The following is a 24,783-nucleotide window of genomic DNA, read 5'->3' on the forward strand; positions in this document are numbered from 1 at the left end:
ACTACCCCGGGCCTGGAGCACGCAGTGGATTGATTGAAAAGTATATCGGAGGTATTCACAAGCTGTATCAGTCGCACTATGTTTAACTAACATGGCTTCCAGGTGGTCTTGCGACTGGCGAGGTCACGTCCACAATCATTGACGCCATAAGCGATCTGGCCACGAACTTTCGACCTGGCGATGCCATTGTTGTGATAGGATACAGTCGTGGTGAGAATTGTTGGTGCCGAACGCATCGTGTACTGTCCTTACTGATGCATCTCCTACAGGATCATACACAGGTCGAAGCTTTATAGGATTTCTCGACCGCGTTGGCCTACCAAAAGATGGCGATCGACACGTCCTTCGTGATCTTTACGATAAATATACCTCGGGCAAATTCTTGAAGCGAGGTGTTGCGAGCCATCTGAGGAAGAAGTACAACTGTAAGCCACAAACTCTACAATGCTCAATCCGGAAAACCAGGCTCTAAAGATTTTGATTTCAGGTATTCATGTTGAAGTCAAAACTCGTAAGTCATGGCTGAGCCCAACAGCACATGCTCTCTTGCGACTTGTTCAAAGAGATAAATCTCCTACCCTGCACTATGCTATCCCATCCCTGCCGGTCCCTCGGTCATTTCTATTTGTCCGCATGCTGATTTTTGGTTGAAAAAGTCCTCTGTATTGACACGGTCGGCGCCTTGGGCATCCCGCACACCGGAGTTTTTGGTTTCCTCAAGATGCTGTCACCTCTCATCAAGAAGCAACAGTTCATGGAGACAAATGCGGCCTCGAGTAAGTTACGTGAACGCAATTCAGGCGAACATTCGTGCGAGTCTCATCTAAAGCATAATCGATGTTTTAGATGTCCAAGTTCTGCTGCATGTGCTTGCCTTGCATGAGTCACGGGGTCCGTTCCGGCCGACGTTGATGCAGATTGACGAGGCGTCCAGCCAAGTCCTGGAGCAGCTCTGGTTCCTCGGCGGCCACGGTGACGTCGCCAAGGACGACGAGTACGGCTGCATCGGCGACATCGTCCTCGCGTGGTGCGTCGCCAATCTGGAGAAGCACGCAGGCATCGTCTTTGACGAGGCGAAGCTCGCTGTCCGGTTCGACCGCATGGACGCCGACGTGCCCGTCTCGGGCGTCGCGCCGAGCGCCCTTGCCTGGCACGACTCCATCGGCGACCCGGTCAAGGGCCTGTGGCCGCTGATGGGTCGGCACACGCGCGTGCCCAACGTGCAGGCGGCCGAGGGGAAGCGCACGAACGAGAGCGTGCATGTGACGGCTCGGCTTCGCGGGTACGGGAGCAGCCGCGGAAGACCGGCGGTGCCGGGACACAGCCTGGAGCCGCGGGAGGGATCATTTGTGTGGAGGCGAGACGGGTCCCAGTCATCGGATGGTGGCGATGAGTCTTTCATTCTCCACGAAGCGGCTCTAAGTAGCCGTGAAGCTCAGCTGCTTGGGATTTCCCTTGCAACATGACCGCACCAACCAACACATTTACTCTACGGAGATGATGATTTACCAGCAACGACATCGATTAGAACCAGATTGTTCAAAGTAGCAGGCATTAATTAGACAGAAATTCCCTTGACTATTATCAGCACTTATTGTGGCAATGTTGTCCATATTCGTATAGAATACGTCGAGCCTAGCACGCACACCAATTTCTCAGCACAATTGGACAAAAGAATCACTCCAAATTTTCATTCATCAGAAAATTTCTGACTCTGTCGCAGTGTAGGAAGCACCTGCTATGTTTTTGGGCCTTGTTATTGGTAAAGTCGAGGGCTAGTAGCGTCTTACAGCCCATCTTGTAACATGTCAGGCCGAGGCCTGACCCAGTGATACCTGGGTGCTGCATTTCGTATAAATGTGATTTGACTACGACCAATGATCGGCCGGTTATAATTTTTATTCACCATTCTTCTACGGCCCGCTGCTGGCAGAAAATAGTAAATGCTACTGTGACATGGATGACGGCACGACGGCCCGTCAAGCGACTAAATCCTGAATGCAACGCCAGTAGGTGGAACTTGCTTCTCCGAGAACATGGGAGGGTACATATGAATAGTGGCTGACGGGTTGCCAGTGCGACAACCACGGTCTGCCTTTTTCCTTCTTTCTTCCTAGAAAATCATCTTGAGACGCGCCGCCAAGTCTTTCTCCGTCATAGCTAGTGTCACAGACCTCGGATGACCGTGCGCAATAGCCCGTCCTGTAGGGCGATAGGTGCTTCACCTAGCAGTGAATAGTTAAAGGTTGGAACTTGGAAGCCCGTTGCGGACATGCTTAAGCGTTCCTACGTCTGAGGTTGCGTTTACCCGGTTTTGCAACGTTGGAATAGGGGTTCCGGGTGGCTGATAGTTTTGTTTTAGTCGAGTCAATTTACCTGCCATCCTGGTCTGGGTTGTTTCGAACCCCTGCCAAGACGGAAGGAAGATGGACGAGAGAAGAATCCTGCGACACGTCGTGTGCCTGAGGCTGTGCGAGGCGCTACTACTGCTCGAGGCGCCGCTCAAGGCTCTATTGCGCAGAGGTCACCACCACTGGTAGTGGCAGATTCTTCCAATGCCCGAGTTTCTCGCTCCAGTTTCCTCCGTGCCCTTCTTCTCGTTCGCGCTGTATCCTGCTTTTTAGGCTGCTTCGGTTGCTTCACCCTTGGCGGCTTTGGTAAAGGCTTCGGGGCCGGGGCCGAGGTAGGAGCGTGAGCGATACTTTCGAGGGCCGTCAGCACGCTTAGAACATCTCTGTTATTAGGAACCACATGATGGATCTGTGCATCTCGCACCGCAATCATCAGTAGTGCTTTGAGAACAAAATGAGCGTCATTGCCAGCCGCATGCAGGTTATCGAAATGTATCCCGAGCATCTCCACCATGATTTCGGAGCTAGGTGTGCTTTTGCGTCGTAGAGGAAATTGCGACGCAAAGGCCGTGTCAAGAACATATTGTGCTTGCTGGCAGATATCAAGCTGTCGGAGCACCCTCATATCTTCACCGGTGCCGTGAAGAGCGAGTATGTACTCCCGCCCTCCAACAATGGCCTGAAATTTAGGCTTGAGTTCGGAGAAGGCGATAGCTTTGGTGTCACCAAAAAGGAATCGGCCACGCACCCGGCCGACATACTTTACCTGTCCTATTGTAAACTGAAAGCATTGGATCATAGGCTGAGAACACTGATCGTGCGCACTAGCGTCTGTAATGCTGCCCTGCATTTTGCGTGTATCCAACACAGATATACCGATAGAATGCTGTCTCTCGTCACTCAGCACCCGGTATGACTTGAGCGAACCGGTATCAGTATCGACAGACACAACGAGTACATCGGCCAAGAGCGAACCCTCTATTCTAGGCCAAAATTCGGTATTGTCTAAGGCAGCTGCATCACGTAGCGAATAATCGGAATGGTCAAATTCGGGATTATCTACAGCAGATGCAGCACGTAGCGAATAATCGGAATACAAAAATATGCCGCAAGGCTACTGTCTCGGGATAGAGGGTTCCCGTTTGAGCCTGTAGCACTGACTGCCCATATGTTGTCTGACTCTTTAAAAGAATAGATCGCCGACCAAAATCGATTGTTTCTGTTTAACACAAGAGAATAAATAAAATCTATGTTTGTTGATGGATGCACGCTGAAGCGTATATAGGCCGGCTGAATTGGTATGAAGTCGAGTTTAAGGCGATCTGCGTCTGACAGTCTTGTGTGTCCGGGTGGTGATAGAGCAGAACTTCGAGGGCGAGGGTATCGCGGGGGAACGCTGCTTTTTGTATAGTCGATTTAGACTTTGTATTGTCACAGCACGGTGGACGAGCTTGAGTTTGCAAGTCCCAACCAACGGGTCGCGCTTACACGAAGCAATAATCCGCAACGCAGAGAAGACGTTTTGTACCTGACACCAATTTCTGATCCCTAAACCCAAAGAGAGTCTTTTCAGGCACCAAGTAAAAACTGCATCTTCGATAATCGATGGGCTCCGGGCCAAGAATAATAAAATGGATGCCTCTAATAGCCGGCCTTGAACCTTGACATGTTCGGTAGCGCACTCGCCGCTCAGCCCAGCTTGACTTGATCAACATCTCTACCAATCAAAGGAAGCCCATCAGTCATGCATTTTATTGACAATGGTTGCATTGAAAACTGTCGAATTACCAACCCACCATATGTAAAAAGCAAAACCTAACGCTGAATCAAAACTCGCTCAAATGGTACATGTGCCTCACGCTGTTCTCCCCTCCCCCAGTTACAACTTGCTCGTCCGTTTGCTCTCGTGCCACTGCCGATTGATGCGGCCGTTCTGCCAGATCCTGTACGCAGCCACGAGCGCGGCCAGCGGCGGAACCCCCAGCAGCGTCCAGGACCACCACGGGGGGTTCTGCGCCTTGAGCTTCGCGAGGGCCTCGTGCACGCTGGCCGCGAGCTCCTCGCGCGAGCCGTCGTTCCAGAGCACGACGCCGCGGCCGTCGCCGCGGGCCTCGCAGCGGGCCGCCTTCTCCCGAACGTCGCCCTGGCTGCGCACGCGGTTCTCGGCGTCCTCGCGGCTCAGGTGCGGGTCGCGCGCGGCGAGGCGGCGCAGCTGCACCTCGGGGTCGCGGACGGCGACGACCACGGTGACGCCGCAGAAGCGGTCGAGGCCGCCCTCGAACAGCAGCGGCACGTCGAGCGCGACGGCCCAGCAGCCGCGCAGGTAGCACGCGAGCACGGCGCGGAACATGGCGCGGCGCACGGCCGGATGCACGATGGCGTTGAGCGCGGCGCGGTCGCGGCGCAGCGCCTCGGTCTCGCCGAACACGCGCCGCGTGGTCGCGGCGAAGTGTCGCACGATGGCGGCGTAGCCGGGCGTCCCGGGCTCGACGACCTGCCGCGCGAGCAGGTCGGCGTCGATGATGGGGATGTTGTGCGGCGGGGAGGATAGTAGTGATGAAACGGTCGACTTGCCCGTCGCGATGGACCCGGTCAAGCCGATGAGGAGCATCTCGGCTATGGCGTCGCGCGGGGCGGGAGTTGGGCTGGGTAGTATGGGATGGTGCGGATTCGTCGATACGGCGGCCGTTCGCGAGGGGACGATCGATTGGTCGTCGGTAGACGATCTCGTGATCTCTGGCTGGTTTAGCAAACTGCTGGTGAATTGTCGGGAATGACCGTGAGAGCTCGTCTTTCAACACAGAAATCTGGCGCCACTTATCAGTTAGACCAAGGTCTGTCCCGCCCCCACAGCTAGCCGAGGTGGGCGCATTTAAACCAAGGCATGATGATGCCAGCGCCAATTTAAACACAGGAAATAGGAACTGGCTTTGAAGATGGTAGGATTCAATGAACAGATTTGCATGTCTATTAAGTAGACTATACATTGACCTGTAGTGGCCCCAGCTAGTAAGCGACAGCTGCTACGAATGAATCCATAACTCCGGCCTGGATGAAACAGATCGTGGCCATGCAGGCAGGACAAAAAATAGACGAAGCAAGCTCGAATGGGGTTGGGCAGCAACCATTGGACGATTTCAAATTTCTATAGGCATCCGTATCCGTCAGGTAGTTTTGGGGCTTATATCATGCCGTGCGTGCGCAGTGACTCACAGGTGTATGACACGAGCCTCACGCGTCTGGTGCGTGAGAGGATCGCGCGTGGCTGAGTAGACTGGGACGTGGGATGACGCAGCGATTTGTCCTACTGATTTTGATTTAACCATCCTTCTGGGCTTTTTTTCCTTCTTACCTTTTTTCGGCGGGGGATGTAGCGCATGCCTTGTCTTGCTCGGCGCACAGCGATCACATGTCGGAGGCCGGAATAGAGGCGACACTACGGACATGGGTTGGCTAGTATTGGATATTTCTTCGATATGTTCTTCCCAGTTGTCTTCTTCTTCATCTGTCGCCGGCATCACAGCGCCAACGTTCGATTCACAAGGTCTGGCAATGCAAGTACCTAACACGCGAGGACCTGTGCTGGGTGGCGCCAGCGCGGGGAAGTACCCGTAACGCGGAAATTAGGCTAGCGGGTACCTAGGGGATAAAGGGGGTGGTGCCCAAAGTAAATGGGAAAAATTGGAAGATGGTGGCAGTGGTGCATGGGGTGTATTGAAGTTGTCGCTGTTGCTAGTTGGGCGGTAGAATATGGCAAAACATTCTTGTCCTTCCTCGCGCACCTTGTCAGTACGCACTTGTGCTGGTGCCTAGTTAAGGTAGGATTGATCAGTCTCAGTCATTTGCTAGGTACATACATACCTAACAAGTGTCGCCTGTAGGCCAGCCTGTAAAAATGTAGGTATTGACACATTAGCATTGTTCAATTCTAGTGTGGCGCAAGTGTGGCGTGAACAGCCAAAGAGGAAAAAAAAAAAAAGGCGGCCAAGGTAAGAGCCAGCGACAAATGACAAGGCAAGGCAAGGGGGCGTCGCCAGTCCAGTGCGAAAGTGGTAAAAGTGGCCCTTCCTTCCAAACCCAAACCTGCCTGCAAAGTAGGAACCTAGTCCCGGTACGAAAAGATTGTGTGCTGTCTGGTGTGGCTAGCCGGTACCTTCCTAGCAACCAGCGCACACCACACCACCTTTCCCGCACCCGCACCCACCCTTAATCATCTCGCTCGCCCAAAATTTTCTGCGCGACTCCCTCTCTCCAAACCTTCACCACTTCCAATCCCCCCAAACAACAAGGTGGTCCGGTGGAAATACCTCCCTTTTCCCCAGACCTACATCCCTTACCCTTCATCACCAGGGCATTGGATTCCTTCTTCTGAGTCTGCAGTACCAGAAGCTACTCGAGACACCTCCCATCTCGCAGTCCTGTTCGCCACACAGCAAGATCCACGGCGTTTTTTTTCTCTTGTCTTCTCCCACGACAAGAAGTCTCTCGCCCATCTCGCCTGTCGCTGTCCTTCCACCCGACCGACGAGCCCGACCGAAAACTCTCTTCTGACCTCGACCGTATTTTCCTTTCGATAATACAGTAGCGTGTTTCGATATACTTTCCTTCGGCTCGCCTATACTTTGGCATCTTAATATAGTCTCTTTTCGGCGCAAACTTATTTTTCTTTCGTTTGCCCCCCAAGAAACTATTTATTTTCGCTCTTTCCCTTCGGTCGCCGTTCCAGGTCTTCGACCCCAACCGACTTTTTTTTCTCAAAAGCACACCCATCACCTCGGTAATCCTCGTCAACAGTCGCTTACCTCAAAGCGACCCTCGACAGGAATACCCCTTGCGACTTCGGCTTCAGCACCCGTCCTTCCGGTTACTACGCCAAAGTCTACATCTTCCTTGACGACCCTACCTCGCGTCAAGTTTCCACCCTTCACTGTGGTGGCCTCTTCTTCTCCGGCTTTGCCACCGAAGAATGCAACTTTTGCTGCCTTGCCTGTTCCCGTAAACAGCCAGTCAGCCGACGCGCATTCCACCTCCCGCCGTTGTCCGTGGCTCCCAAGGTCGCAATCAACGGCTCGAATCTCTCCAAGAGATACACCATGGCGGCCAACGCCCCAAACACCGTCGCAAATGGCGGTCCTCCCGTGCCCATGGGAAACAAGTCCAACATCCAGTTTGGCTTTGATTCCCCTTCCGTCGCTCACAGCACCCCTCAGTCTGGAAACGCCGCTCCCATTCCTATCCCGTCAGGAAGCAACGCCGGTCGTGTGCCTTCTCCCGCACACTCGCCCTCTCCTATCCCACAGCCTTCGGCCAGCGGCGGTCGCCCGCCTTCCATGCAGGCTGGCGGCCAGATGACCTTTGGCAGCCTGGGCAGCGATGGCGAGGTTAGTACACTCTCTTTCCACCACGGTCTTCCCGCGTCCTCTGCCCTAGAACCCCAGCTAATCCTGCCATTCAGCGCCACATGAGACAGGGCTCTGTGCCTCCCAATCCCAACGCTATTCCCACCCAGCCGGGCGCTCACTTCCGACGTGAGTCGACGAACTCTCTCCACGGCGATAGCAACCGAGGCAACTACCAGGGCGGTCGCGGTCGTGGCTACAACAACCATCATAACAACTACAACAACCAGTTGGGCTACCCCCCTAACAACCAGTTCCGCAACGGCCAGGGTCGTGGCATGCCTCCTGCTTTCCAGCCTCAGGGTCGCGGCATGCCCTACCCTAACTCGCCTCACCAGCCTAACCGCAGCCCTGCCCCAGTCTCCTCCATGCCCAACACCCCGAACATGCCTCCCGCCAACATGCACGGTCACATGCAGACGCCTCCTCAGTACCACTACCCGCCGCCTATGGCTCCTCAGCAGCAACAAGTACAGTACCCCTTTCCCCGAGTTTTTTCAAAATCGCACAAAAAGTACCCCCAACGCCGTGAGCAAGACAAGGTTTTATCAGATTTGCGACGTCAACCAGGCTCTACGGTCAAGTACCATGCCGGCTACATCAATCCGCCCCAGCTCAGCGACATTTCTGAGCAGTCGGATCAGAGACAGCCTCGCATGCACATTTTGCCTTCAAAGCTTGCTGGTGGCCTGACCAACTCTGAGATTCAACCAAAGTCAAACCACAGTGCCCTCCTTAATCATCCCGACTCCAACTCATTTGACCTGTCTCCAGAAAATGGAGGTTTTGAACGACTGCTAACTATGAAACATCAGAACTACGGCTATCCGCCTCCGCAACACGAGCGCTACGGCCATCCTATGAACATGGGCTATGGCTACAACAATGTTCCCCCGTACATGGCTGGCCCTCCCCAGGGTAACACCGGCTATGGCCAGCAGTACCCTCCTGCTTTCCATCAGCAAAGCACTAGCATGTCCCGGAGTCCCTCTCAGCCAGAGCGTCCTTCCAGCGCTAGTCAACCTAATCAACCCGTTGTTGTATCCTCTACCCAGGCTCAAGGTGCTAATGCCGCCAAGGGCGCCAACACTTTTGTCATGCCCCGCAAGAGCGCTGCTATCCAGATCAAGAACCTCGCTGGTGAGGTTGTGGACACATCTTCTTTCAAAGCACCGGCATCTCCTGCTCCCCAGCACGCCCGAACACCGCCCGTCGTCGCTTCGACTCCTACACCGCCTCCCGTGAAGCCTAGCACTCCTTCCCACGGACGCACCGACAGCCAGGCCACCCCGAAAACCGCCAAGGAAATTCAGGATGAGCTTAAGGAGAAGATTAAGCGCGCCACACAGCAGTCCGCTGCTGCTGATGAGCCTGTCACTGCCAAGACGGATGCTCCCACTCCTAAAGTCGCTGAGGCTCCCAAGCCCGAACCCGTTGTCAAGGAGGAGCCCAAGGCCGCCGAGGCTGCCAAGAGTGACGACCCTGATGAGGATGAAATGGAACGCATGATTCGTGAAATGGAAGAGGCTGATGCCCGCCGCGAAAAGGAGGAAGAGGAGCATCGCCAGCGCAGAGAGGCTGAAAAGGCCGAAGCTAAGAAGAACGAGGAGTCGAACCGCAAGGTCAACGCCGAAGAGGAAGACCGCAAGCTGCGAGAGCAAGAGCGTGAGATGGAACGCCTTGAAGAGGAGCGCGAGCGTAAGCGCAATGAGGCTGAGAACTCCGGCAAGACCATGTCCGTTGCCGAAGCCCTCGCCAAGGCTCGCTCCGGCGGCGCTGACGGCAACGTCGACTCGGTCACTGATAAGCTTGCCGACATGAAGATCGAGGGTGACAAGACTAGCGAGAACAAGCATTCCGAGAAGCGCGCTGCCAAGCCCGCGGCGCTTAACCTTGCACCTCTTAACACTAAGCCCGTTGAGCCGCCTCAGCCTACTCCTGCCATGCAGTCCCTCAAGTCTGCCCGCTTCCTGCAGGTCATCGAGCAAAATCTCTACCCACCTGGCATCAACTCGCCTAACCCTGCTCTGAATGCTGCTGTCACGAAGAAGGGCAAGACGTTCAGATATGACGCCGGGTTCCTTTTGCAATTCCAAAAGGTCTTCACCGAGCAGCCCTCTATCGAGTTTCATCAGCAAGTCAAGTCCCTCATCGGTGACGGCGATGGCAACAACCGCTCCTCTGCCCGCACCCCCGCGTCTGGTAACCCTAGACAGCCTTCCCGTGGCGGTTCCAGCTTCCCTGGCGGTCCCTTCAATGCACCCCCCGGCCGTGGTGGTATGCCCGGCGGAGTTCTTCCTGGCAAGCCGGGCAGCATGCCCCCCATGAACTCTTTCCAGCGCCCTGGCGCTCCTTTCCCTGGCCCTGGCGGCATGGTGCGCTCAAGTTCTCAGCGCGGTGCTGGCCCCAACTCTCCTCGCCAGAGCAGTCGCCAGACTCGCGGCAGCCGGCGTAACGAAGCCCAGGCTGCTAAGACCATGCCTCTCACTGCCGGCCAGGAGGTTAAGCCTATTTCCGTCTCCGCCACTGGCTGGAAGCCCACCAGCGTTGGCAAGAGCGCTGTTGCCAATTCTGCCGCGAACGCTGGATACCTTGATCCGGAGATGGTCCAGAGAAAGGTCAAGGCTGCTCTCAACAAGATGACCCCCGAAAAGTTCGACAGAATTGCCGACCAAATCCTCGAAATTGCCTCACAGTCCAAGGATGAGTCCGACGGCCGCACTCTTCGCCAGGTCATTCAGCTCACCTTTGAGAAGGCTACTGACGAATCCCACTGGGCTTCCATGTATGCCAAGTTTTGCAAGCGCATGCTTGAGACCATGAGCCCCGAGGTCCGTGATGAGAGAATCAAGGACAAGAATGGCAATATTGTTAGTGGTGGCAACCTCTTCCGCAAGTATCTTCTCAACAGATGCCAGGAAGACTTCGAGCGCGGTTGGTCTGTCAACTTGCCCGAGGCCCCCAAGGAGGAGAAGAAGGAAGACGCCGAAGCCAAGAAGAATGGTGAGGCGGAGCTCATGTCCGATGAGTACTACGTGGCTGCTGCTGCCAAGCGTCGTGGTCTCGGTCTTGTTCAGTTCATTGGTGAACTTTACAAGCTCGGTATGCTTACGGAACGTATCATGCATGAGTGTGTGCACAAGCTTGTTGACTACAAGGGCATTCCTGACGAGGCCGAGGTCGAGTCGCTCTGCAAGCTGCTGAGAACCATTGGCTTCAACCTTGACGAGACTGAGAAGGGCCGTCCCATGATGGATGCCTACTTTGCTCGCATCCAGACCATGATCGATCTTCCTGAGCTTCCTAGCCGTATCAAGTTCTTGCTTATGGACATTGTTGACCTGCGCAAGGTTGGCTGGAGAGCCAAGTCTCGCGGTCTTGCCGCCCCCAAGACGCTTGATGAGATCCGTGCCGAGGCTGAAGCTGCTCAGGCTGCGAAAGCCCAAGAGACTGCCAGAAGCAACCAGCGTGGCGGCGGCCGTCCTCCTGTCGGCCGTGGTGATGTTCGCACCTTCTCCGCTGGCTATAACCAGCAGACTAGCAACCAGGTTGGCATGGATGACTTGAGACGCCTCAAGGGCTCCATCAACAGAACTGCGAGCTCGAATGTCACGCTTGGTCCCACCTCGATGTTCTCCTCTCGCAGCAACAGTGGTCGTCGCATGGGCCCTGGTGGCTCTCTGGGCCGTGGCGAGGACTCTGCGATGTCCTCCCGCGCCGGCACGCCTCCCACTCGCGAGAACTCCAACACCTTCAGTCTCTTGGCCAATATGGATTCTGAGAACCCTGCCTCCCCGCCATCCGCCGCTGCTTCCCCGGCCCTGTCAAAAGCTGTCCCCGACAGTGACAAGAAAGAGAGCGAATAAGTAATCATTTTTCTGTTTCTTTCATTCTCGGTGTCTTGCATTTCGGGTGATAGACTTGGCGGGACTTTGTTCATCTGATTTTCCCATTCCCACAACTGCATTATTCTTTTTCTCTTTTTGAAAGATTTCATTCGACCGCACTTCATCTACGATACCCTCGCCCAATAGAACATATGAGCCAAATATTGGCACACGCCTTCTCCTAGACGAGGGAGCACTGTCCGGGACCAAAAGGGGAACGCTGTTATTTCTTCACCAATGTGTTGATACCTGTTCGAAATTACCGACCTATCGGTGCGCTTCGCACCCAATGGATCTTTGTTTTTTCCTCTCTAGGAGCAGTTGGTCTTGAACGAAGTCTATTTGCACCAATGGCCGGCCACTCTTGATGAAGCCGAATTCTTGGACACGAGGTCAATGATTGGGAGTCTTTGTTGTCATGTCCAGGAACGAACGAATTTGGCTGCATAACGGTTAATGCGCGACGTACGACGCCTTGGCTTCATGCAGAGGAAATGAACTGAAGAAGGGCCTTTCGAGGAGGAAGACCAAAAGTTTGTTTTTTTGAGACCCTTTACTCGTGGGGGTTGGGTTTCATTTTTTATTACTCTTTTTTATTATTTCTTCTCGTTCCATATAGGATCAAAGTCGTCTCCTTTGCTGTCCTGCCGTGCGCGAGGATTCAAGATGCTGCTCCCCGCTGGCACATGCTTGTTTATTTCTTGGCACCAATGACTTGCCGATTGAGGGCGCTTTCTTGCCGTAAGCTGTTTTTATTGTACACCATCCATCTAATTGCAGAAACAGAAGTAGCAGTAGTGGAGAAAGAAAAATTTATACATTTTGTTCAGACTTGATGATGCTGCTTGTGAACGTGTTGCTGCTCCCATTATGACGTGATTCCTTGACGAACGATTGGCTCACATGAACTTCTTTGTGCCGTGTGCAGCCGTAGAGGAACGAACGTACGTGTAACTCGTGTAAACGTGCAATCTAAATAAGTGCAAAACTATCAAGGAGAATGGTGGTCTGATGAAACCAAGGCTGTAAATGTAAATAATGCAGTGAATATAAATGCTATCTTAATGAATGCCTATAGATGATCCAGGATGACATGTCGTACTAACAAAAAGAGACAGCCCAAGAACATACAGAAGAACAGGCTGTAACTGAACCAACAGCGTCTTCCGACAGAGCGCAAAAACAACAATTCAATTCCAAAAAGAAAACCAGCTGTCCAACAGACTCGAATACCTTGCCTCCCGGTCCTTGCAAACGCCCCGCCCATATGCAGATACGAAAACAAACAAAATACACATGCCACTAAAGCCTTCTTTTCCTTTCCATCATGACACGGCGAGGAGCTTGTTGAAACCCAGACGCGCAAACAGCGAGTCCATGGCTACCCACTGGCGGCCGCACTTGTCGAGGTAGCGGTCCACGACGCCTTTGACGGTGCTGAAGCGCACGCGGTTGTGCTCGGCGAGAGCGAGAACCTTTTCGCGGTCTTGGCTGGACAGCGCGCAGTCGGCGGCCGAGACGCGATTGCGGGCGCGATCCACGTCCCAGAGGCTGACAAAGTACACAAGCTGGTTGTAGATGGCCTTCTCTGTGTACTCGTAGCGCATGCGGCCGAGGCAATCCCTTGCCAGGCCTTTGGGCCCAAGGCAGCGCGTGCCGTAGACGCTCATCTGGCGCGTGCGGTTTCCACATTGTGAGTCATCGCAGACCAGCCAGCCCTCATAATAACGAGTACTCTGAACACGAATGGCATGTTCGACTTGTGCCACAATGGAGATGTTGGGGATGATGGCGTTGCAGGCGCCGCAGACGACGCCAGAGGCTGAAACGCGATCTGGAGCTGCCGCCAGGCCCTCGAATGGTGTCGAGGACTTGCACTTGCGGCAGCGAAGTGAGAGTCGTGTACAGTCCGCAAAACGGACCTCGTCAGGAATCTGAGACTCGAGAGGGTGGATTTCGAGGTCGTCACTGGCGCTGTTTTGCTGAGTCTGCAGAGAGCTATATCTACGCACATCCAACCCAAGCTGCTCTGCGAGCTGGGATGTTGAGGTGCCGACAATGTTGGCGCAAAGACGCTCGACGGGAGGGAAGATTTGCTTGCCAAGATACCACTCAACGTCGGGAACCAGCGTCGCGTCTGTTTTGAGGTCACCAGGCGCGCGAGCACGTTTGGCTGGTGGCTCGGAGCTATTGCCATCTCCTGTGATGACATACGAGACGACATCCCCCCTGCGAACAACCTTGCCACGGGCAATATCGCGGAGTGCGACCTGGACCTGGGGCATAGAGTCGGCATTGGGGTATTCCTTGGGGCCTTTACCAAGCTGCGTGAAGATGATGTATTTGGCAGCAGGAATGGTCTGCTCACGCATCTTGGTGGCAATATCCCTGAGATATTCGTGAATTCGCGAAACAGCAACCTCAGTATCGGCGCCGGACAAGATCTCGTCGAGAAGGTGCTTGGAAATCTCTTTGGACAGGGCGCAGAATTCACGACGTCGCATATCCAGACCCTTGACTTCCATTTGTTCAATGAATTTGCCATCCTTCTCAACGAGATTGATGGCAGCATACTTCTTCTTGGCTTGTAGCAGAATGCGCCGGAAGACATTGTCAATGTCGATTTCCAAAAGCCGGTATTGCTCATTGACGGCCTTTTTGAATTCATTGCCGACCTTGAAAGCATCGGCGACACTGTCTACATTGGCGTTGATCATGACCGAGTCAGTATCACCGTAAATAACTTGCAGGGACTTGCTTTCTGCGAGCTCCTTGGTGCTCCTGAGAATTTCACGACCTTTGAATGTGGTCAGAACAGCGAGGGGGCGCGCGTAGAATCTTGACTTGGTATAGCCCAAGCAGCCATACATGGAGTTGGCAGTGAGCTTCAAGGCAAGCTGCTTGATATCCCAGGTTGCGAGCTGTTCCGCTGTCGCGCTCTTGTCCTTCATGAGACTCTTGACCTGGCGACGTCGTCCAACGAGCGTGGAGATCAACTTGGGGAGGATGCCCTGCTCCTGCTCTTTCGGGACTTCGGGAACAGCGTCTTCGTCCTCGCTCAGGGCAGTGCGGTCGACTGTCGTGAAGCAGATGTTGAACTCCTGAATAATGGAGGGATACAAAGAGTTGAAGTCCATGACAAGGACAAACTTGTCATACAGACCCTTTTCAGGCTCGAAGACGAGGCCACCCTTGTATTTATCTTTTTTCTTGCCCTCTCCCGCTTCTTCCTCGTTCTCCTCCGAAGCTTTCTGGCGACCACGGAAAGTCTGCTTATCCGGGCAGATGTATTTGTTGCGATGGAATTCATGAAGTAGAATGTACTCGTTTCTTTCAGCTCGCGTACCTGTCAGAGTGCGCGCCCAAGAATTACCAGCAAGATTGGTCAAGACCTTGGTCAACGGTAGCATCTGGACGCTAATGGCCAGAGCAGCAATATAATGTGTGTCGGCCTCCATGTGGGTGATGTAGTCCACGAGGCCTTGCTTTTCTTTGGCCCAGCTGTTGAGCGCAGCCTCGTTGTCGACATCGCGGCGACGGTTGTCACCAGTCAGATAGAGGCTACACATCTCCGTCAAGCTCCAAGTCTGACACTTGTACATGGCCGATTTGCCTGCCTCGTTCGCCAAATCGCAAAGAAGTCGGCCTGCAATGATTTGACGCTCGGCAAAAACGCTACCACCCATCTTTGCCATTGCTTGCGGCCATTGGGTCCTCCTGAATCTTCCGAGCCTCGACCACTGGTGCGTCTTCTTCTCTTGTAAGCGATTCAAGAGAACACTATAGTCAACACCTTCAAGCTGGTGACCGAGGATAACGTCAGGGTCGGCAACGTCAATCTGAGCTAGGAAGAAGCTGAGGATATCTGATTCTTGCTTCTTCATGACAATGAGGCCGCGATTACGGGACCTTGCAAGCTGTTCAAAGCCCAGGGGGAAGTTCTGTCCGTGAGGCCGAATGACCGTGAATGTTCTGCAAGGCAACTTCTCGGCCGGGGTTGTGTCGCTGAGAAGCACCTTTTCGTAGATTCTGGCGCTGATGGCGAGGATTTCTTGCTTGTTCTCCTTCGAATTGAAAGCAGTGCGTAGAGAGACACTCATTAGAGTCAGAGGAGGTGCATCAAGATTATCGGACTCGCTCGCAACTGATAGCATGTTTGGATGCTCAGCCAGGACCTCTAATTTGCAGTGAGAAGCATTCTTGATCGCGCCAAAGTCAGCGTCTTCGATCTTGAGCCAGCAAGGGCCCATGACGTTCTTCCAAAGGACAAACTGCTCGAACAGCGCTGTGTTGGAGCCGAAAACATGAGAAAAGGTCTGGCCGGTGGCGTTGGGATCGATTTGTTGCTTGGTATAGGGATAGAGAAGCTTCATGTACTGTGCTTCTTTTGGTACGCCAGGTAGTTCAAAGGCGTATTTCCGAGTACAGGCCTTGATCTTGTACATGCCAACATTCTTTTTGGTCATGATCTCATCGACTTCGTTGTAAACGTCCATCATTTCAACGGTCTCGTCGGTCTCTTCGCCATCGCGAATGCGGTGCTCACGAGGCAGGAAGTAAAGCTTTCTCAGAATGTTGTCAACCTTGACAAAGCAGCTTACGTGTTCTTTTGTTTTCTTGTTTAGGACTTTGCCGAAGAGACAGAGACTGCCGTTGACCTCAGTGTAATCAGTCCAAAAAAAGTTGAGGCTGCCATCAGCCTCAACGGTGTCCTTGTGGTCAATCTTACCCACGCCGCGGGTCTCTGAAGGGTTGCTGACGACGTTGAGCTTCTCTGTCAATTTGTTCCAGGACGAGGAATCAACGTCATCAACCGGCTTTACGGGCGATGAGCTAGCTGGGGATGGGTAGTGCTCTTCTTTGCGCAGCTTCTTGATAGGGCGAGAACTGGCCAAATTGACCGAGGTGGTTGTAACAGCGGCGGCGTGAGCGACTTCCATGGTGTCCTCGTCGTCGGAATCTTCCTTCTTGATTTCTTGCTTCAATTGGGCTTTGCGCCGAGCTACCTTGGCGGCAGGGGACGACGGGGCCGGGTCGCTCATCAATACGTCGCTTGCAGGCATGGAATCGTCTTCCAGAGGTGGCATGTATCCGTCATCACTCTGAGGGAGGGGAGATGGCGGCGACAGGAGTCTAGTGTCAAGTCGCTTCTGCTTCTTGCCAGACGGCTCCGGCGCAGGCGAAAGCGCTCTCGACTTGCGGCGGTCACCTGAGCGCTCCTGTTTTGAGATTCTTGGAAGGGGGGCGGGAATGTTGCTGTCAACCTCGCCGAGAAGGTTTGCCATGAAGTCTTCGTCATCCTCGGTCTTGACAATCTAAGCGTTGCAGCAGGTTAGCCTTTGGCTGGCGGTAGGTGCAGAGTGAGCAAAACTGCGCTGGCGCACCTTTGGTTTTTGTTGCGGCTTGGTCGCATTTTTGGCAAAGTATTCGCTAATATTTCGGTCGTTGGCATCTCGCTTGGCTTGCTCTGCTTGGCGGTTTGCTTTGCCTGGGATGCTTTAGCGATTGGGCTAGGAATGAGGAGGCGTACGAGGCTTACCGGCTTTGCTTGGGCGGCCCCGTGCCGGAAGATCTTCCAGGTCGCTCTCTGAATCATATTGACGGATGCGATCCCAGTCTTCACGACCATCATCGGCATACCCCTCGCCATTGTCGTCAACAACGAAATCGTCCTGGTTCAGGCGATCCCGGACAATCTTTTTATAGCCGTCTTCATCGACTTCGTCGTACAGGGAGTTGACATCTTCCACTTGGTAGTTGTCGAATGCCTTCTTGCCGGCCTTGCGGAGGGCCTTAAGCTCTGCGAGCTTGGCCCTGTGGTTGACCTTGGACATGGCGGGCTGGGAATGCTGGAGCAGCCTCTAGGGGAAGGACGCAGATGCAAACATGGAACAAGAAATGATTGATTAATTGAGGGACTGGGCGATGGGTGGAAGAGTAGAGCCAATCCGTCAGTGAGTGAGTGGTATGTAATCTTGTCAATGGAGGTGATGGTGTAGACGGGTGTGTACCACCACCACTGACTTGACCACAGAGAGACACTGTAATAGAAACCACTTTCAAGGGGCGCGTTCCTTGTTCCCTGTAGCCCAGCTAGCACGCGTCGCGTTGGTGCAGGACGCGACCTGGCCCACTGCAGCTTAAGTGCAGAGTCCACGTAGGGACTAGCGCAACTTTCTACAACAACCGACATGCGGCTGCCCAATCGGAACATTGCGTTCTTTCTAACAATCCATCAACAGCTTGTTGCTTGCTTGCATGCTCGCTTGCTTCCTGCTCTCAAATTGCGGTCAGTCAGTCAGTACCTGCCTGCATCTAGAATCTCGAACCGCCCTTGGTTGCTGTAGCTGCAGTCTCCCGATACGGCTTTCCCACCTCCCTCCACCTTGACCATCCTGCACCTGGAAGCTGGCATCCGCCGGAATCTGCGTCCTTCATCTTTCAGTCAAGTCAGCTGTCCCTTGGTTAAGAACATTGCGTCTCTCCCGCCCTCCCATTACTAGTATCTCAATCCTTCATATATATCCGCCGGCATGACTGTCTTTTTCAAAAAGCGTGACAAAGGCGATGCCTCGGACAAGAAAGACATCGAGCGGTCGACTCGGCTTCAGCCAGAGTCTACTACCTCAACTATTAGCTAGCGGCTATGGAAAGCTCGCCAACGTCCTTCTCATTCGGCTGCCGGCTGCTTGGGACCTGCACGCCCCAGCAATGACGGCCGGAAATGGTTTCGCAGCCTGCACTCTCCTCATCCCGAACTCGGTACTCACTCCAATCGTGAGGATCATGCTGACCCCCATGGTCATGACGGCATCTTGGAACTAGCCGCCGCAGACGATGCTTCTCCAAGTATGCAGCATCCCCTGGCCTTGTCTACTTGAATACTCTTGACAGTCTCTAACAAGAGCCATCACAGTTCCCGTCCGCCAGTTTCGCCGTCGAAAGAGCCTCGGGGAGCTCGTTCAGGGCATCAGAGGAAAATATTCACGCGAGAAAATGCTCAAGGAGGCCGATGCTGATTCCCGTAACACTGCCCAGTCTGGCACAAACACAAACGCGTCAGCTGCAACATCTTCGGTCTTTCAACCCTTGTTCGTCCCAAACGCACCGCAAAACCGCCACTCACTCCCCGTACCAATCCCTGAACGTTCTGCATCCATTCCCTACGAGAGCCTCCTACTTTCTTCTGTCTCCTCCGCACCCCCGCGGCTTGATGCTCTACCTGATTTTGCCCTGGATGGTTTTCAGAAATCCTCTACTTTTCTTGGTGGCCTTGAAAAGGCCGTCAACGATATCAATACCAAATATGGAGATTCTACCAAGACATGCGTTACTTCAACCTCTCCGACAAGCTCGGTTGCAGCTCGAGACAAGAATATCGCTAAGGCTAGATGTATGGTGCCAGTCTATGTCGACACCTCTAAACCTCGACCAGTTATCGGCGAGCTTTGGACTACTCTCAATTCCCACGGCGAGTCTCTACAGCCCTCCAAGCCACTCACGGGAGCACCCAAGGATCATGTCGACACTGCGTACGAAGCTGACTGCAGCGGAGCTGAGAACAATGGTGAATCTACAGGATCTGATACTGGGTCTCCTGCAATCACTCGGCCAAGTACTGCCGAATTGCCAGAGAGCCTGCCCGTTGCAGCTGCCGACCAACCTGCCGATGACAACCAAAATACGAGCATCTCCCACCTCGACAATCCCGTGTCTAATGGCGCTGATGTGGCAACCGATCTCAACTGCCCAGACATGCCTGTTTCCGCAGATATCGAAGCTGCCAGTTCCCCGCCTTTGGCTGGCGACGATAGCGTCTGCTCCAGCGTCTGCTCAAGCTTCTGCTCAAAGGATTTACAGAACACGTCTGCTGTATCGCATAACCCAGCTCCCGATCAAAGCTCTTCTGTAACCAACGAAATCGCTGGCCACGGGCCGCCCTTGGAGGACCCGACGCCAGAAAGCAGGGCCAGCCGGGCAAGAAACTCTTCAGCGCCTTCCGTGGCTGCTCTTGTGAGCAAATTTCGGCGAATGGAGCAGTCTCCTGACAGTAATCATCAGGCTGAGCCTCGAGAGCAAGACCAAGTGTCAGTAGAATCCAAAGAGTCCAACTCGAGATTTATCCAGTCATATCGCCAGCGCTCGGAAGACAGTGACAACGAAGATGGCCTATTGTCCACTGTGAGCAGCGACAATGCTGGCGCCGGGAGACCGAAGGTTGCTGTGTATTGAGCGTCCCCGTCCATGGTGTTGACGACGGAGGAACTATTTGGTATATCCTTAGGTAGTCGCTATAGCAATAATCGGGCTTTGTGGCGTGGTAATCAGGGGTCAGAATTGATTAATATACAAGTGCATTTATTAGACGCTTCTTTATGTGTTTATACATGGCGTGATACTACTAATACATGGGTTAGACTGCAGACAAGTCAACCAACTTTTTCTCATGACGACTAGTTTTTCTGAGCCATAAGAGTAGCCCACAGAGATTGGTCGCTTTGATCAGTACCGCCCGTTGTGGCCACCTTTGCCTTGTCTGTAGGCTTACCGCCCGCGTCGGTTGTCACGTCCCCAGCAGCAGACTTAATGGGGATGAAGACCTCTGTTGGCGCGTCTTCCCGCTCTGCCGGCCGAAGCTTGCCAATGGAAGGGGAGACCCATCGATCAATCAGCGGCTTGTCGGCATCGTCCCTGCTCCCGGTGCCTGTCCGCTTCTCCTGCGCCCTTGTCCCCATCTTCCTCGTGTTCCACACAAAGTCGCCGCCTTGCCGCAGTTTGAGCGAGCGCATGCCGGCCTCGTCGACCTTGTCGTCGAGTGCCGGCATGTCAATGTCGAACACGGACCTGCTGCTGCTGCTGCTGCTGCTGCTGCTGCTCTCCCCTCCGTAAGTCGCCGCCGCCTCGCGCTTCCGGGCCGCCGTCGCCTTGGGGTTGAGCTTGGGCTCGCGCAGCTCCCGGCCGGCGAAGAAGGCGGTGACGCCCTTGTTGATCTTGGCCGAGGCGATGATCATGTCGCGGTTGTCGTTGCCGGGCAGCATCTTCTCCTCGACGACCTTGGAGAAGGCGCCGACCATCATGCGGCCGAGCGCGATGACCTCCTTTTGGTTGTTGTATAGGGTGCCCGCATCGGTGGTGGTGGGTGAGGTGGCGGCGGCAGCCCCGCTCTTGAAGTACTTGTTGTAGAGCCCGATGTAGGGGTGCCAGAGCTCGGCGAGGGCGGTGGCGATTTGCCGGCCGTACGCGGCCTTGGCGCCGACCTCGTCGCCGGTGCCGGCGCGTCCGCGGAAGGCGGCGTGGCTGACGAGTGCAACGCGCAGGTAGAGGCGCATGGTGTGCATGTCGGGCGACGCCGGGGCGAGGCGGGCGCGCATGGTGCGCAGGATGCGCGTGGCGTGCGTCATGACGTGCGGGTTGACATTGTCGCGGACGCAGGCCTCCATGGCGATGCCAAAGGAGCGCGCGGCGACGGCGATGCCGGATGCGGGCAGCGTGTCGAGGACCTGCGCGGCCTGCGCGCTCGACCGGGATGACTTGAGCACGCCAATCATGCGCAGCCAGTTGTCGTCGTCGGGCACCAGCCCGCCGTCGTGCACGAGCAGGTTCCAGTAGGCCGGAGCGGCGCCGGCCTGCCGCCCGGTGAGGAGTGCGGTGAGGATGAGGGCGAGCGTGTTCTGGCCGGGCTGAACAAAGGCGTCTAAGCGGCGGTAGTCTCTCGACATGCGGCGCTCTGACGAGGGTTCCGGTGAGGAGGTGGCTGGAGAGGGCTTCGCCGCGCCTTTGGCAGCGACCAAGTTGGGGATATTCATGGTCTGCTCGATGAGGTCCAGGACGCGGAGCTTCTCCTTGCGGTCCGTGGCGAGGAGCTGCAGACGGCCCATGGTGCAGACGAGCGGTTCATCGAGGCGCAGCTTGCCGCGGCGCCACTTGTCGAGCACCTCAGCCCAGATCTGCTGGCCGCGGGCGATCATCTTGTCAACGTTGGCCTTCTTGGTATCCTTGTCGAGGTCGTTGTACTCGCGCCACACGTACTGGCGCATGCCGGTGAGGATGACGCCGTAGGTGGCGGCGGTCGGCGCGAGCCCCAGCTCCTCGAGCTCGCCGGCGACGAGGAAGAGCTGGTCAATGTCGTGGGCGCGCGCGCAGACGCTGAGCACGGCGTTGAGGTGGATCGTGTTGGGCTGCAGGCGGCGGTCGTTTTTGAGCTGGTTGAAGAGCTTGACAGCCTCGGCGACGGCGTTCTTGGGGTGGTTCGACTTGGCGAGGCCGCGGAACATGATGGTGTAGGTTTGGGCGTTGGGGAATTGGGCGCGCTTTTTCATCTGCGGTTGGCGAAAAGAGAATCGGTTAGCAAAAGAAGGCATTGAGGATCAGGAATTAGCAGGCATACGTTGTTGTAGGTAGTCATGGCCCTCTTTATTTGCTGCTGCTTCAGCGAGTAGTCAATGAGGTGGTTCCAGGACACTACCGTGTCAAGGTCCTTGCTTGCAAGCTCAACCGTAGTCAGGGCATCGTCAAACTTGTCCTTGGCAAGCAAGTCCTCGATATACTTTCCCAGGACCCAGGGATCGGTAATGAATTCGAGTTGCTTCGCGAGGGCCCTGGTCGACGGTTTCCGGCCCGTCTTGGTCTTGACAGCCGCAGGCTCTGCTTCTGGTGTTGCCGCACCCACGGAGGCGTACCGGCGTCCCGCGATGAAACCTGCGGGACGTATAATTCGTGATGTGCGCGCCGCTGCCGCAGGCAGGGCAACTCGGCGCAAGCACGCCGCGACGCCGAGCACACGAGCAGACATTTGCGGTCGTTCGGAAGGTCGTTACCGGGAGCGCATGGACGGTCAAGTCGGGTCGTTAATAATTTGGCTCGAAAAGTAAAAATCGGCCGAAAGAAGACGGGTTTGACGTAAAGTAAGTTGTAACGCCCGTGAGTAACAGATCGTCGACGTGGAAGGCCTAAAATCGCCCCTGGTTGTACTTTTTTCCTCCCGCCTTTATACTCTCGAGTACGATAAGATAAGGCTGTGTGACGGACAACACGCGCCACCCGCCGAGTAGAGTAACTTGTGCTTTGGCTTACCATCGATCACAGCGAAAAAGGCCCGGGAGAAAAATACAAAATAAAAATACAGGGCAAAGACGGGACATACCCTTTTCTCGGGAACACATCAATTGCTCAACCTCGCTTTTCGCTCCTGATTTGCTGCTACGCAGTCTTTTTTGCAACTCCTTGCTATTCACCATGGCGCCCGTTGCCAAGGAATTCGACAAGATCATCCAGGACGGTACGTTTCACGTCCTCTTACGCCTACAAAGTCGACGGCTGACATGTGAGAATAACAAAAATATAGGCCGCGAGCGAAAGAGAAATGAAGCACTCGCCAGCCGAATCTTCTCCAAGGGCCGCCGCCAGAGCGCGCCGTCCAAGCTCAAGGCCGCCGCCGGACCGTCCCTCGCCAGTCGCGTAGGCGTCCGCAAGGTACCACCACCACTCCCTCCCTCCCAGCTTTCGCGATTCCGAACTTTTGTCTGACCGAGCCGTGCCCGAACGATGAATAGATCCCGCAGCGCGCCATCACCTCGGGCCGTCGGGCGAGCGTGCCCGCCGGCAACGTGAACGGAGAATGGACGCACGACCTGCACGACACGGTCCGCGGCGGCGGCGGCAGCAGCAGCGCCGCGGCCTCTACATCCCTCGGGGCGCGCGTTACGCTCCCCGGCCAGAACCTGTTCAAGCGGGCCGTGGCGCGCCAGGCCAAGCTGGCAGCGGCCGCCTCCAACGCCATGGACATTGACGGCGGCAGCGGCGGCAAGGGCGCCGCTGCTGCGCGCGGTCAGGTCAATGTGCGGTCGGCGGCGCCGCGGCAGCAGCAGCAGCAACAGCAGGGGATCTCGATCCGCGGCATCGCGGGGCCGTTCGCCGTCATGGGGCAAAACTTTGCGCCGGGCACGACGCCGGCGGACGTCGAGAGCGCCATGACGCCGATCGGCGGCGAGATGATCCGCTGCGCAGTCGTCAAGTCGCAGCCGTTCCTGATGATGGAGATGGTGTTTGCGTCCAAGGAGGGCGCGGAGCGTGTCATTGAGACGTTCAACGACAAGACGGTGCGTTTCCTCTCTACCGGGCGAGATTGTCTGGAGGAGGCGGGTCTCTCTTTTTTTTGTTGCAGGGAACAGACGCTGACAAAATTTTACAATAGGCCGACGGTCGCATCCTCAAGGTATACCCCAAGGTCGGCGGCTACCAACCCGCCGCCGCCAGCAGCGACGTGATGCAGAGCGTCTCCGGTAACAACAGAAGCGGCGGCGACTTGTTCAGTGACAGGATCGGCGCCGGGAAGCGCGGTGGCCGTGGCGGTCGTCGGGGCGGGCGCATCTAAGGGCATCAAATGCTTCCCACTTCCTCCTCCACCGAGGTGTTTTGTCTTTGGGTTTGGGTTTGGTGTGAACCTTGGGAATTGTTTTTTTTTTGTGTATGCGTGTAATTTGTTGCTTGGTTTTGTTCTTCATATTTGTTGGCGCAAGGCACTTACTTGATTGTTTGTATTTTAAAATTGCGTTTTGTTTTCTCTTGTGGCACCATCCCCCGGGCATTGGCGTTGTGATTATAGAAATATGAAAAAAAGATTGGTTAGGAGCGATGCACGAACAGGCCTGATCAAATACATGTGTGAAAAAGTCAACCAACACCCGGTCGAAGGCGTGGCTCGTGCCCGTCATGCCTAGGATCCTACACTTCATGGAGAGCATTCTTTTGAAGCGATTCTTGTCCCTCTCTCCATTGCGATAAAGGTATGCTATATACGCTATGAGAAGCCTGATCATCGGCATGTTTTGATAGAAATACAAAAGAAAATGAGTTTAAACCCAACGGAAAACAAAGGTATTCTCTGGCCATCAATCCCGTCGTGAATCCACCTCTTGGATCTGCGCATCCAGCCCATAACCGTTCCCAATCTCCCAATGATAAACCAACCAATACATGCCTCCGTAACCGTCTTAACCACATATTTCAAGTTGCCACATAAAAAAAGATACCAGTGGGTGGAGAGGCTCCAAGAATTGCAGGGTTCCAAAGCCGGATCACCCAGACTGGTGGGTATCCTCGCGCATCACCGTTAATCAGCAAAGTCGCGTTGGACCAATCTTGGCT

General features: G+C 54.8%; 6 protein-coding genes across 6 annotated transcripts; 3 read left to right on the forward strand and 3 right to left on the reverse strand.

Annotated features, from left to right (window-relative positions):
• Positions 1-444: 444 nt before the first annotated feature.
• Positions 445-1,466, forward strand: ISF_06590 (hypothetical protein; the record flags this gene model as incomplete). The annotated part of the gene is made up of 3 exons (XM_018850194.1): positions 445-511; positions 657-776; positions 847-1,466. The coding sequence occupies 3 exons, from the start codon at positions 445-447 to the stop codon at positions 1,464-1,466; spliced, it is 807 nt and encodes a 268-aa protein (XP_018702682.1).
• Positions 1,467-4,230: 2,764 nt separating this feature from the next.
• ISF_06591 (Dephospho-CoA kinase) lies at positions 4,231-4,962 on the reverse strand (the record flags this gene model as incomplete). The annotated part of the gene is made up of 1 exon (XM_018850195.1): positions 4,231-4,962. The coding sequence occupies one exon, from the start codon at positions 4,960-4,962 to the stop codon at positions 4,231-4,233; it is 732 nt and encodes a 243-aa protein (XP_018702683.1).
• A 2,482-nt stretch (positions 4,963-7,444) lies between these two features.
• ISF_06592 (MIF4-like, type 1/2/3) lies at positions 7,445-11,616 on the forward strand (the record flags this gene model as incomplete). Its single annotated transcript, XM_018850196.1, has 2 exons — positions 7,445-7,732; positions 7,807-11,616. The coding sequence occupies 2 exons, from the start codon at positions 7,445-7,447 to the stop codon at positions 11,614-11,616; spliced, it is 4,098 nt and encodes a 1,365-aa protein (XP_018702684.1).
• A 1,346-nt stretch (positions 11,617-12,962) lies between these two features.
• Positions 12,963-17,471, reverse strand: ISF_06593 (DNA-directed DNA polymerase, family B, pol2; the record flags this gene model as incomplete). The annotated part of the gene is made up of 3 exons (XM_018850197.1): positions 12,963-16,952; positions 17,022-17,125; positions 17,177-17,471. 3 exons carry the CDS (start codon positions 17,469-17,471, stop codon positions 12,963-12,965), a joined length of 4,389 nt encoding a protein of 1,462 aa, XP_018702685.1.
• Positions 17,472-20,090: 2,619 nt separating this feature from the next.
• ISF_06594 (pentatricopeptide repeat protein) lies at positions 20,091-22,429 on the reverse strand (the record flags this gene model as incomplete). Its single annotated transcript, XM_018850198.1, has 2 exons — positions 20,091-21,956; positions 22,025-22,429. The coding sequence occupies 2 exons, from the start codon at positions 22,427-22,429 to the stop codon at positions 20,091-20,093; spliced, it is 2,271 nt and encodes a 756-aa protein (XP_018702686.1).
• Positions 22,430-22,872: 443 nt separating this feature from the next.
• ISF_06595 (hypothetical protein) lies at positions 22,873-24,010 on the forward strand (the record flags this gene model as incomplete). The annotated part of the gene is made up of 4 exons (XM_018850199.1): positions 22,873-22,915; positions 22,982-23,109; positions 23,190-23,735; positions 23,831-24,010. 4 exons carry the CDS (start codon positions 22,873-22,875, stop codon positions 24,008-24,010), a joined length of 897 nt encoding a protein of 298 aa, XP_018702687.1.
• Positions 24,011-24,783: the final 773 nt, after the last annotated feature.

The sequence above is a fragment of the Cordyceps fumosorosea genome, assembly GCF_001636725.1.
Source record: "Cordyceps fumosorosea ARSEF 2679 chromosome Unknown scaffold_17, whole genome shotgun sequence".
NCBI lineage: Eukaryota > Fungi > Ascomycota > Sordariomycetes > Hypocreales > Cordycipitaceae > Cordyceps > Cordyceps fumosorosea.